Raw genomic sequence first — 14,499 nt, forward strand, 5'->3', positions numbered from 1 at the left:
AGGAAAGGAAGATCCGAGCTTGGTCCATGCAACTGTGTAGCTTTGGAAGCTTACACTCTTTGGGTGAAGAAGAGGGCTTTGGAGTTGAAGATGTCGTATGCTTGTGAGAGACCCATGTCTATGGTTGTGGCTGAGCCATTAACTCTCCCTAACCAAGATGTAGAGGAGTTGGAAGACGCACTCGCCAAGATGAAGCAAGAGAAGGAAATGTGGGAAGAGAGGTTCCATGCTTTGAGTCGAAAGCATGAGGAGTTGCAGTTTGAGTCCAAGGAAAAAGATGCACTTATTGAGCTTCTTGAAGACCAAGTAATGAAAAGACAGAGAGAGTCGGAGGTTTCATCGTCCTCTAATATGCCTTAGCCTTCCATTTCTTAGAAAAAGATTATTGATCAGCTTGTCCTCGAGAAGACTCAGATGAAGACTTCTTTTGAGTCCGAGATCCGACGCATCCGAAGGAAATACGCGTCTACGGCCCGATCATATGAAATTGTTGTTAGGGATCCTTAGGATGATTAGTTTCATTTTCTCTTGTATTTGTATTTTGGTTTCTGAAATTGTACCCAGTGTAATCCTTCCAATTATATAAATAAAAGAGATTTTATGGTCAATCAAATTGTGCAATTGTTATTATTATATATTTGCAAATAAAATAGTATGTTCCTTGAAAATGAAAATAATCAAGCATCGTATTTCATGCATCATTTGCATAGCAAGTTTCTTGTTCGCCATATGTCTTATTGGTTATTCTGCTGTGCTTCAGCCAAGCTGACTCATCGATACAATACCCGCACCAATCATCCGAGAATCGTGGACCACTTAGAGCAAGAGGACAAAGACTTGAAGGACGAGATCGCCCGCCTGACTGCCATGATGGAGTCAGTCCTAGCTGCTCAAAGTCAATCTTCTCTAATGCTTGCAACTCCTCCTCCTCAGAGGACGGTCATTTCAGAGGTTGTTTCTTCAACTGTGTCAGCCACTCAGTTCGCTCCCGCCATGCCTGCCGGATTCCCGTGGGGAATGCTGCCCAACTTTGTGCCTGGGGGATTTGCGCCTACTTTTGCTTCCATGCCGGCATCTATCCCAGTCATGTCTGTGCCACCACCGGTTGTTCACACTCTGCCTCGTGTTGAGGACACCATCTACCATTCCGAGCCGTCTGAGGGTCCAGATGTTTATGAAAAGATGGATGAAATGAAAGACCAATTCCTTGAGCTACGAAAGGAGTTGAAGACCTTGAGGGGAAAAGATTTATTTGGTAAGAGTGTTGCGAAAATTTGCTTGGTTCCTAATGTTAAGATCCCGATGAAGTTCAAAGTCCCTGACTTTCAAAAGTATAAAAGGAATACCTGTCCAGTCAGTCATCTCATCATGTATGCTAGAAAGATGTTGACGCAAATTGATAATGATCAGTTACTGATTCATTATTTCCAAGACAGTCTGACTGGTGTCGCGCTGAGATGGTACATGGGTTTGGATAGTGCGAGTGTACGCACGTTCAATGATTTGGGTGAGGCTTTCGTGAAGCAGTACAAGTATAATATGGATATGATGCCGGATAGGGACTAGTTGAGGTCATTGTCTCAAAAGGATAAGGAGACGTTCAAAGAGTACGCCAAGCGATGGAGAGAGCTTGCCGCTCAGATTACCCCTCCTTTGGAAGAAAAGGAGATGACCAAGATTTTTCTCTAGACCCTGAGCTTATTTTACTATGAGTGGATGATTTCCAGTGCCCCTAGTGATTTTACCGAAATGGTAAAGATGGGGATGGGACTAGAAGAAGGAGTTCGAGAGGGACGGTTGTCTAAAGAGGAGGTTTCGTCTAGCAAGAAGTATGGCAGTGGGTTTTCCCGACGGAAAGAAGGCGAGACTAATGCAGTATCAGTTGGGAGGCAGAGGAGGCCTCGTGTCAGAAGGAATCCACAACCCTGTCAACATCATCATCAAGTATCATCTGTTATCTCAGTATTTTCCAATAATCAATCAATGCACGTTCAACAACAACGTCAATAACAGCCACCGCAAAGAACAATCAACTACAACAACAACAACAATACCAACAATCATCAACAACAAAAGAACTTCGAGAGGAAGAAGGTCTCTTTTGACCCGATTCCTATGTCTTATGTTGAATTGTATCCATCATTGGTTCTCAAGAACCTTCTACAACCAAGAAATCCTCCACAGATTCCAGAACCACTTCCATGGTGGTACAAGCTAGAGCTTCACTGTGCCTTTCACCAAGGGGCTCCTGGCCATGATATTGAGAACTGTTACCCCCTGAAATACGAAGTCCATAAGTTGGTCAAAAGTGGGATGGTGTCCTTTGAGGATCGTGCGCCTAATGTCAAATCTAACCCACTACATGCTCATGGTAATCCTTCTATTATCATGGTAGATGGCTGTCCTGGGGAGTTCAAGGTATATGATGTCTGTTTCATTAGAAGATCCTTGGTGAGGATGCACAAGGATATCTGTTTGGTAAGTGATTGTGAGCATGACCATGATGGTTGTGCAATTTGCAGTGTTAACGCCCGAGCTTTTGTGGTTGTGAAGAGAGACATCCAGAGGTTGATGGATGAAGGTATGATCCAGATTCTTCAGTCCTGTCACTTGGGTGACGATGTGAATGTTATAGTGCCAGTATTCAAGATTCCATAAATAGTAATAATTCAGTTTGACAGTAGCAGCAGTATCAGTATCAGCAATAGATCGGTATCGCCGTTGGTAATACGGTTAGAGACCCCCGTCTCATATGCATCCGATAGAGTTGTCCCGTACCAGTATCATGCGACTATGTTAAAGAATGGTCAAGAGGTTCCATTATCTACGACCAGTTCTATTGTGAGCATTGTTGATGTTACGAAGGTGACCCGTAGCGGTCGTGTTTCGGGGCCTGTGTTTCCAAAGAGTGTAGAAGATGTATCTGTCAGCAAGAAAGTGGATGTGCCTGTAGTGGGTCCGGTTAGCACTCCAAGGCGTCATTCTGGTGAATCCAGCGGTTTGAAGCTTAATGATAATGATGAGGTACTCCGGTTAATCAAGAAGAGAGATTTTAATATGGTGGAGCAATTGCTCCAAACTCCCTCCAAGATTTCAATGTTGTCTCTGCTCATGAGCTCTGAAGCGCACAAAGAAGCATTGCAAAAGGTATTGGAGCAATCTTATGTGGAACATGATGTTACGGTGGATTAGTTTGATCATATTGTGGCTAACATCACTTCCTGCAACAACTTGAGCTTTTGTGATGAAGAACTCCCTGAGGAGGGTAGAAATCACAACTTAGTGTTGCACATATCAATGAACTTCAAGGAGGATGCTTTGCCAAATGTGTTGGTTGACACCGGATTTTCATTGAATGTACGTCCCAAGTCAACTCTGTCCAGATTGTCGTATCAAGGAGCTCCGATTAGATATAGTGGCGTGATCGTCAAGGCATTTGATGGTTCTCGCAAGACTGTAATTGGTGAGGTGGACCTTCCTGTGAAGATATGTCCGAGTGATTTCCAAATTACTTTCCAAGTAATGAATATCCACCCAGCCTATAGCAGCTTGTTAGGAAGGCCATGGATACATGAGGCAGGAGCTGTTACGTCAATACTACATCAAAAGTTGAAGTTTGTTAAGAATGGAAAGCTTGTTATCATCGGTGGGGAGAAGGCTTTGTTGGTAAGCCACCTGTCGTCTTTCTCTTATGTAGAAGATGAGGATGAGATTGGAACTCTGTTCCAAGCTCTATCTATTGTTGAGGAAAAGAGAGTTGGGGCACCCATGTCCTCCTTCAAAGATGTGCAAAAGATTGTTGAAGACGGTAATTCTGATCAGTGGGGCCAGATGATAAAGGTCGTCGAAAACAAGAGCAGAGCCGATTTAGGTTTCCAACAAGGTTCATATGAGATTAGAGCTGAAGATGTGCAACCCATATCCGTAGCGGAGGGTTCATTCACGGTAATGAACAACACTTAGCTGCTGTGATCGAGGGGGATGAAGATGAAGACTGCACCAATTTTGTGACGCATGGAAAAGCTTGCAACAATTGGACGGTTGTCGATGTTCCTGTTATTATGCATCGTTCTAAGTAATTGCTTTTATTGTTTTTAAAAATCCTTCTCCTATGCCTAAGGGAGAAGTGAACATTGTTTGGCATTTTCAATTTTGATCATTAATAAAATGCAATTATATTCATCCACATCTCTGATGTTTTTTTTTTCTTCTGAAAATGGTAATCACGAAAAACATAAATAAATATAATTGTCCATCTGCATAATATTTGGTCACCAAATCACTTATCTAAAATCAAAATATCAAATCATTATGCAGGTTGGTTTCTAAACCCATTGAATACAATGATCCTACTTCTTCGCCAAACTTTGAATTCCCTGTGGTTGAGGCCGAGGAAGGAAGTGATGAAGAAGTATTTGATAAATTGTCTCGTCTACTTGAGCACGAGTAAAAAGCCATTCAGCCATTCGAATAGCAGATTGAGTTAGTCAACTTGGGTTCCGAAGATGATGTAAAGGAAATCAAGATTGGATCTCAACTGTGTCCAGAAGTTAAGAAGGGGTTGATTGATCTTCTCCGAGAGTATTCAGATGTGTTTGCTTGGTCCTATCTGTAAGACCCCAATTTTGGCCCTAAGATCCCTCATGGCCCATATCATATCATATCATGGCCTCAAGGATCATTGCATACCCTAGCTTCTCTCCTAGTGGGTGGGATACCTTGTGAGTATGGTTCTTGATCACCAAGCATGTATTGCATTTGTATATCATTGCTTTTCATATGTTTACTAACCAAAAGTACAAAAATATTGTCATCTAACCTTGTTGCTTGCAGCTGAAGCAATCATCAGTCAATCAGTCAAATCAGGCATTGAGCAATAGATGGTGGCCATTCTTGAAGAATTTGGACACCATGATCATTCATAAAGAGTTCATATAACTTGTGATATCATTTGGAAGCAAGATCTCGAGAAAAAGAGGTTTGAAATTCATCAGAACATGGCCCAGTCATCCAAAACTCTAGAAAAGTCAACAAAAGTCAACTGTGGTCAATTGTGCATTTAATCAGGATTTGGGAGGTGTGAGATGGTTGGAAAGGTCTCATTCATGTCCATATAAGCTTCATTTGGCATTTCAAAGATCAAGGTTGAAGGATTTGAAGTCAGACAAAAAGTTTCCCAAAATGGAAATGACCTGTAATTCTCACCTGCCCAAAATGGAAAGTTTTGCTCCTCAACTTTACATCATCATACAAGCTTCAAATCAAATTTTGTCCAACATGAAAGTTGAAGATCTTGTCCTCACCATTCCAAAAAGTCCAAGAACTTGAATTTCCCATGTATGGTTGGCAAGTTATGGTCCATTCAATTTCAAAAATGACCCATAATCAGAGGGGCATAACTTCCACATGGAGTGTCCAAATTGGATGTTCTTTATATGCACAAACTCCATTTGACATGTACTTTCATGGTGCATAATTGGATTTCTTCAAAAAAGGTCAATACAAAAAGTCAAATTTCAACTGGACAGTTAAATGAACCAGGGGCAAAATTGTCCAACTTGTGAAATAATTGGAATTTTTGAGTGGGGATTTTTGCAACACCTCACAAATGACATTTGAAAATGGTTGGAATCATCATAACATGCCAAGGCTTCATGGTTTGAAATTTGGCTTTTGAAATGAACTTGAAAAATGAACAAAGTGCCATGACATAGTGAAATTGAGAAATATACATTCAATGAACATGGGACCAATTCTATTAGCTTCCAAATGAGTTTTGTGACTTGTTCAAAGTGATAAACCACTGTTGCATTGCTTCTAAGTATCCAAGGGCAAAAAGGCCAAGATATACACATGAGCTACATTTGCTAATCACCAAGTTTGGCTTAATCATGATTAATTGTTGGATTAAGTGGTAGTATATATAGTTAATTATAACTGTTTTCTCAGGACACTAATCACAATTCACAAATCCAAAAGCAAAAACTCTCATTTTCTCTCATTTTTCTCCAATTTCCATAACACACTTTTCTGATTTTTCATCAAGATCTCATCAATCTTTGTGCGTTTTCTCTGTTAATTCATAACCTGCAGGTGATATTGAACTTCTGTTGGTGAGGATCGAAGCAAAACCATGGCCAATTCGCAGCTGTTGTAAGGTGGTTCTTCCATGGCAGTTAGCAAAATCTGTTGATTCGAGCGTTCTTGAGCTGGATTCCCTTCATCATTCACCTTCCACGACGATTTGCTGCATCTGTTTCTGCGATTCAAGGCGCAACGCGCATCGATTCCATCACTGCTCCTCAAGAAGGTTAAGATTCGACTATCGCCATTTTCAGAATTGTGTTGTGGTTATTGTAGAGCATAGATTATGGATCACGTAGCAACTTGTAGAATTGAAAATCGTTAGCTTATGAGAGAGAAATCTAAGATCAAAGTTTAGATGCAAGATCTTCTTTCCATCGATTCGCTCCATATAGGAAGTTCTGGACGATTTCACTATGATATTCGTATTCTACTCGGTTAGACCTTTCCAACGGATACGAGTTTGTGAATTTTGGTTAGGTTTCGTAGTTCATGTGTTCTTGAGCTTGTTGGTGGATTTCTGGAAAAAAAACGATGAACAAGTAGCTGTTCGATCCGCTGAACCACGCTTCCAATTTCAAAACCTGTTTACCGCCATATTCCATCCATTCACGCGTCGCCAGCGCATTATTGACACGGCGTCGTTTTGGCCTTGGATGCCATAATTACGAATTTGCCATTTAGCTCCTAATTAATTAATTAAATTCATTCTAAGTCTTAAATAAATATTCAATAATTATTACAAACTTTAAAAAATCATAGATTAATCATACTTAGTCCAATTAATTTGGGACTTTTTTTGATGATCTCCATTTTTAATCTACTTTTTTTTAGGCATAGAAATTAAAGTTGTGCCTGGTAGAAAATTTTAATTGGCATAGGGATGTTCATAATGTGTGCAATATTCATATGTTTTGCTATTTTTAATCATAAAATGACCATGCCTTATCCAAATGAATTGAAATTTTATAGGATGATTCTTGACCCTCTCCTGGAGATTTTGACATATGATTTGTAATTTTTGGACCTCTGGTTTGTTAGATGTGATTAATTCTTTTTGAGTGTGACAATATGTGTCACACTTTGATATGCTGAGTTTATGAATTATTTTTCCATGCTTCCATTAGGCCTATGGTTCTGATTTTTTGCATGAGATACCTTTGACATGTTAACTTTCAACATGAATTTTTGTGGATTTTAATAATCCATTTTCTAATTGATTGGGATTTTTGTTTACTGATTAGCATTTTTAGGGCCTTGCTTGTGTAACATTTTTTCACATGTTGCCAAATCCTCATCCCTAATCCTATGAATATGAAACTTGGTGGAGTAGTTCCTGACATGTATAGCTTTCATTTGGCTTTGATCCTACTCATTTCCCATTTAATATCACTGTTTACCATTTGATTGAAGTTGGTGTACATTTTATGACTTGATTTGGTTGTGTTTTTGCATGCCTTGACATGTTGAATTAATTCCCATAGCTCCACTAGTCCAAATGGCATGAAAATTGATATGTAGCTTGTTGAATACCTTCTGTTTAGGATATAATTTTTGTGGAATTTACTGTGCTGTTTTGATATTTTTTAGATTGAAATCATTCTGGTTGTCCATATGTGATTCAACATTGCTTACTTTGCCTTAATTTGTGCATAAAATGAAATTAGTGCCTAGTTTGGATGTGAAACCAATTGGGATCTCTTCTTATTTGAATTATCTTGACATTGATTATGTTTTACTTGCTGTTTTACATTTTTTCCCTCCTTTGGACCCTAGGCTTGGCCTAGTGGTCTTGTTACTTATGTTTGAGCTTGACTTTGACTTTTCAGGTTAAAAAGCTAATGCCTTAAGGAGGTTGATTCATAATTGAGTTGTTTCCTTTGATCATTGTATACTAATTTGTTTGTGTTGTAGGGTGCTTGGTTCATATGGACTTGGTGTTATGCACATTATTGTTTGATTGTTGATTGATCATTAGGTTGTTGTTTTGTTTATGTTGGGATGCTGATTATATTTGACTGATTTCAGGTACCCTTAGTTGCTCAGTTCTCTTAAGAACTTTCATTGCTTTGCTTAAATAGCAATTTGCATTGAGGTATTGCACTTTCTTCTTCATGTAGTCTGGAGACCCGGCCTGTTATTTGGCCGGGCAAACTGTCTGAAGTCCTCCTTAAGAGGCAATGTTTGTGATTGTTTATGTTTGTCCCAAGCAGGAAAAGTCCTCATTTGAGGCAATTGGTGGATATAAGAGATATGTAGCCTATCTCCCACTATTCTGTGAGTCTTCTCCTTGCTCTCATTACATGGTTGTAGCATTGAGATCCCAACCCAAGATCTATCGAGTCAATAAAATGTGGAGAGAGTTCCTACTTTCTGAACTCCCACACCTTCTGATATTCAATACTCTCTCTGACCAGAGATAAGAGTGATGAGGCACACCCCTCATATCCTTTCATCTGCTTCACCTTAGCCCCTCAATGGCAAGGTTAAGAGCAACTTGAACCCTATTACAGTTGGCTTTAATGCCTCACCCTTTTGCTTGAGCCTCATTGAATGGTTATAGTGTGTGTTACTTGAATTTGTGTGATTGATTACTTGACTCATTTATACATGATTACTTGATTGCCATTGTGCATTTACTATCATTGATTGTCGTTGTGCATTTATTATCTTTGTTTGCCATCAGTGCATGATCATTTCTTTTGTCCTTGTGACATTGATGTTTTCCCATTGAGGACAATTGTAAGTCCATATTGATTGGCTTTTGTTCCTATGACATGGAAGAGATAGAGTGTAAGACCTCACTGGTCACTCATATCTTCTTTGCTCTTTGTTTGAGCATTGTTGTTGTATGTGAGGATTCATTGTAAGTCCCTGTGATGTGGCATTTGTATTCCTAGGATCATACTGTGGAGGTTAACATAAGTCCAGATAGATTGGCAGTTGACTTCCCTGTTTTGTTTTTTTTGTTTTATTCTGATGGAGATTAGTGTAAGTCCATAGAGTGGCTTCTGATATCCTTACTTGTTTTAGGAGACAGGTATAAGACCATTGAGTGGCATCCAGTATCCGCTTTTATTTACTTTCATCTGTTACCATGTTCAGATTATTGCTCATTTGTAGCCTATTCCTAAGGACCCACTTGAATCATCTTCTATATGATTTCAAGAGGTGGACCCTCCTAAGAAGTTTTACATTCACTCTTCCATTATCCATTCATCCCATTGTGTCCTAAACTTTTCACACATACTTTTAAAAACTTGAAATAAGTGTTGTGCAAACATTCTCACCTCTTTCCAAATTAGAAACTTGGACCTTAAGTCCATGATTTTCCAAACCCCCCATTTTTGTAAATATTCATTTTGAATTGACTTTAATCATACTTTGACCTTTTTGTAAATAATCCAAATAACTTCACCCATTCAAATGATTTTGTGGCTTTGTCCATGTTTGTTAAGTTTTCATACATTAGCTATAGGTTTGATTTACCCTAGTTGGTTGATATTAATCTCACCTATTTGTCCTTAGTTGATTGAATTGTAAGTCTTCCTTGCTTATTATAGGGTTAACCCCTCTCTAGCAAGTTGAAGCTTTTCTCACATGGTGGACTTGTTGTTTCTTAAGGTTGAGTTTTCTCCCGTGGGTAACGTAAAACCTTAGGGCTTGTGTTTAAAATTGAACTCACTAATTTTTGGAAATCTTTTAGCCGAACTACGAGGTTTTGATCCTGTAAAGGTACGTAGGCAATGGTTATCCATCCAAACACAAAAATAATTAATTTGTACATTCTTTTCTCATCATCCCATTCGTGTTTGCACAATATGTCAAAACAAATAAACATTTTATACAACAAGTGTGAAAAGGGCTCCCTAGGAGTACCTAGGACGTAGTGGGTGCCTAACACCTTCCCATTACGTAATTTACCCCTTACCCCGATCTCTGATCTTTTTCATTAGTTTTCTACGAGTAAAACTTCTTAGGCTTTTGTTCGCTTTTTAGCCAGTCCTTAGGATAAATAAAAGTGCGGTGGCGACTCTATGTTTATTGTATACTTTGCTTATGATTTAACCAATAGATCATATAGTAACGAATACACCGCTACACTATCAAGACATGCCTGGTTTGGATTCTGAGATTGTGGAACATAGATTGCTGTTGAAGCCAGAATGTCCGCTAGTCAAGCAAAAATTAAGGAGAACTCATCCTGATATGGAAGTGAAGATCAAAGAAGAAGTGCAGAAGCAGATTGATGCTGGTTTCCTTGTTACTACTGAGTATCTGCAGTGGGTGGCCAATATTGTGCCTGTTCCGAAGAAGGATGGAAAAGTCTATATGTATGTTGATTATAGAGATTTAAATAAAGCTAGTCCGAAAGATGATTTCCCTCTGCCACACATTGATATGTTGGTAGACAATACAGTTAAATTCAAAGTCTTTTCGTTTATGGACGGATTTTCTGGATATAATCAGATCAAGATGGCACCCGAGGATATGGAAAAGACCATATTCATTACATCCTGGGGAACATTCTGTTATAGAGTGATGCCTTTCGGTTTAAAGAATGCCGGTGCAACTTACCAGAGAGCAATGACTACTCTTTTTCATTATATGATGCATAAAGAGATCGAAGTTTATGTTGATGATATGATTACCAAATCCATTGATGAAGAGGAACATGTTGAGCATTTGTTGAAGGAGAAGATCGATCCAAAACGCATCGGAATTTAAAATTTCTCCTTTAGTGATCCTTACGAATGGGCATGATTAGTGATAGAATCGTTACCTCTTGTGACAATTGTAACCTTTGATGCAGATCTACGGAGAAATCACGAATGTTGAACGATGACAACGCCTCTACTCAGTCCACACGAACGGATTCCTTCAATCTCAATGCTAGTTGCTACGAGTGAAGACTTTGAGTGAGTGAGAGAGAGAGAGAGAGAGAGAGAGAGAGAGAGAGAAATGAAATTGCAACTGCTCAAATGCTTCTACACAAGGGTTCTATTGATAGAACCACTTATGTGGGCTGCAAGCTAAAAAGCTCACTCAAGTGTATGTGGCCCATATCTTATAATATGCCAAAATCACTTAAGCGTGTGATACCTTACCATATTTCGTATTCTACTTAAGTACATCGTACCTTACGATGTTCTACAATTCACTTAAGTGCATCGTACATTACAGTATTCCTTAGTTACTCTATCTCTCATCAATCCTTCCTTTTGTGTGTGACCCTGTAGGTTTTCGTGGCATTGACAATTATATTAAATCATGTATTTAAACTAATAAACAATGAGCGGTATCTAGCAACACATCACTGATACCCAAGACACGAAAATGTCATGTGATTTGATAAATCCTTTTGTGATAATACTTATGTGTACAATTACCCTTTTGCCCTTATGCCTATATTGAACACAAGGCATAAATCGTGTCATCCTTGTCCAGATCAATATTGGGCCCATAAACATTTATCCTATTACGCAGGATGGGCAAATTCCATCTAGGTCACTCATGTACCTTAGCATGCTTCGTGGAGTACCCATCAACTGTCTTTATGGTCATCCAGTTACTGATAATGTTTGATCAGCAATAAGGCACTCGACTCTACATCTAGGGTCCATAGTGGTTTTAGGTCGAAGGGTGGTATACACCATTATCACCATGAGAATAACTTATGACACTTTGCATAATATTCTATATAGTATTCTCATAGCGGGTCAATCCAGTATAAATATTACTCTTAATATTCATACCTATGTTTAAGACTTGATAACTCCTTATCCATGATCCATGAGATGTGATCATCAGTCTATATACATAATAGTCTTAATGCTTTAATGTTATCCCACTTCACAATAAAGCTCGACTACGGATACTTTAAGAATAGTGTCCTTATGTTTAATGTGATCCCATGATTAAGTCACACTTAAATACATTAAACGGACTAGCTATTCTAGGGACCTTATTAAACAAACATAATAAAGAAAAAGCCTTTTATTATTAATAAATAATTTGATACAAGTACCAAAAGTATTGGCCTCTAGGGCTTACACCAACAATCTTCCACTAGCACTAGAGCCAATCAGGCATACCCCTAATGCCCATAGATCTAGTATGGCCATCATGCTTCTGCTGCGCAAGAGGCTTTGTCAGTGGGTCAACAATATTGTCAAGTGTAGGTACTCTGCATATTTTCACATCTCCTCTATCTATTATCTCTCGAATGGATAGAGGAACCTCCGATTCTGATGCCTCCTATGGAAGGAACAACTGTTAATCTGGTACTTGACAGCCCTCGAGGGGTCTATGGGGTGTGTACTGGGGCAGCATGACGAGTCTGGTCGAAAAGAGCATGCAATTTACCTTAGCAAAAAGTTTACCGACGGTGAAACAATACATTCACTGTTCGAGAAAACTTGATGTACTTTGGCATAGGCTGCTCGCCGACCGAGACAGTGTATGCTGGTTCATACCACTTTGTGGATTTCAAGATGGACCTGATCAAGTACATTTCTGAGAAGCCATCAGTGACCGGACGGGTTGTGAGAGTGCAAAAGAATGCTGACTGATGTGATATACAGTATACCGCTCAGAAAACAATCAAGGGGAGTGTATTGTCTGATTACCTCACCCAACAACCCATTGAGGATTATCAACCAAGGAAGTTTGAGTTCCCTGATGAGGACATCTCGAGGTGCTCAAATCGAAAGATTGAGAGTAACCGATCCCGGAGGAGGGGCCTGACCCCGAATCCGAACGGGTTCTGATGTCTGATGGGGTTAATGGTGGGAGTTGGTGTTGTTTTGGTCACGCCAAAAAGGTCCCATATTTCTTTTGTGGCCCGGATAACATTTGAATGCACCAACAATGGTGGCTAAGTACGAAGCTTGTGTCCTGGGTATTGTACCTCGGTACATCTACTGGGGCAAAAGCCTTTCTAGCTGTGTATGGAATGGAAGTTATGTTACCAGTTGAGGTCCAGATTCCCTCTTTGAGAGTCCTGATGGACGTGAAATTGCAAGAGGCTGAATGGGTAAGGACTCGGTATGAAGAGTTAAGCCTGATTGAAGAAAAGAGGCTGGCAGCCATCTGTCATGGGCAGTTATACCAGCAACGGATGAAGCGTGCTTTTGACAGAAAGGTACGACCTCGGGTATATCACGTAGGTGATATGGTGCTGAAAAGGATCCTTCCTCCTCAAAGCGATCGAAGGGGCAAATGGACACCCAATTATGAAGGTCCATTCGTGGTCAAGAAGGTTTTCTCTGGCGGAGCCTTGTTGCTGACAACCATGGATGGCGAGGATTTTCCATCCCCTGTGAATGCGGACGCAGTTAAAAAATACTTCGTATAAAGAGACCCGCTGGACGAAAAGAATAAAATAGTCCAGGCAAAAATGGGCATCCCGGCGAACCAGAAAAATAATGAAAAAGGTTCGGGCAAAAATTAGGGATAAAAAAGAAAAACTGTACACCCGGCAAGTCGAAAACCTGAAAGGGCGACTTGGGCAAAAAAGGGTATCCCGGTGGACTGAAAACCCGAAAGGGCGGTCCAGGCAAAAGAGGGATTGAAACGAACAACTGCGTCTGGCATGATCGTTTGCGCTTTGGTTAAAGCATCATGGATAATACCCGGTAGGGATCAGTCGGAAACGTCTTGTTCAGAAGGCAGAAAGTACGGAGAGTCTGAGGACATATGGGGTGTAACCGAGTTGGAATTCGATGAGATCGCGGTTTCACATTGCCATTAGGATAAATTTTTCCTTTTGTGCGCAATTACCTCTTTTCAGGAATTGTTTCCTTTGTATTGCTCAATTTGAGCCACACGCTTTTCCATATCAATAAAATGCATATTCAGTCAAATAATTTTGTTTTTGTTTTTCATTACCGTTTTGATTGCAAAAACATCCAATTATTTTGATAAAGAATCTTTGCATTTTAAGACATACAGGTCCCTTCCAATGCATGTTTATAAGATTGAAAACTTGAAATCTTATTCGGAAGGTTGAGTGATCCATGTGTTGAAATATTGACACGCCTGGGGCACGGTTTTGTCTAACGATCTCTTTTGCAGGTGCTGTTAGATATTTTCACTCACTTGCAGGTTGTGATGTGGAAGCTTTGACAAAAGAATCCCCGCGGAGTCCAGTCAGGGACGAATGAATTGAGGAACGATGAAAAGACGACGAGACGTACGACGATCCTTGAGAATTAATCAAGAAGACTCTTCAAAGTCGGAAGATTGAAAAGTTTGTATAAATCCCAGGAGTTTGCTCTCCGTCGAGCGCGGAACAGTGGGGAATACAAGATGATGGAGCAGAAAAGGTCCAGACGAGTCTGGGAATTCTCAAAATTGGATAGTTGACATGGGAGTTGGATATGAATACCATGGTTCGACGAGTTGTCGGGTGTG

General features: G+C 39.8%; 1 protein-coding gene across 1 annotated transcript in view; it reads left to right on the forward strand.

The window, feature by feature from the left end:
• The first annotated feature begins 2,793 nt into the window (after positions 1-2,793).
• LOC127131242 (uncharacterized) overlaps positions 2,794-14,499 on the forward strand; it is a 42,034-nt gene continuing 30,328 nt past the window's right edge. Inside the window, exon 1 of the mRNA XM_051060173.1 lies at positions 2,794-3,024. Coding sequence (XP_050916130.1) covers positions 2,794-3,024 — 231 coding nt within the window. The remainder of the gene's footprint in view (positions 3,025-14,499) is intronic.

This window comes from Lathyrus oleraceus, chromosome 3 (genome assembly GCF_024323335.1).
Source record: "Lathyrus oleraceus cultivar Zhongwan6 chromosome 3, CAAS_Psat_ZW6_1.0, whole genome shotgun sequence".
In the NCBI taxonomy this organism is placed as follows: domain Eukaryota; kingdom Viridiplantae; phylum Streptophyta; class Magnoliopsida; order Fabales; family Fabaceae; genus Lathyrus; species Lathyrus oleraceus.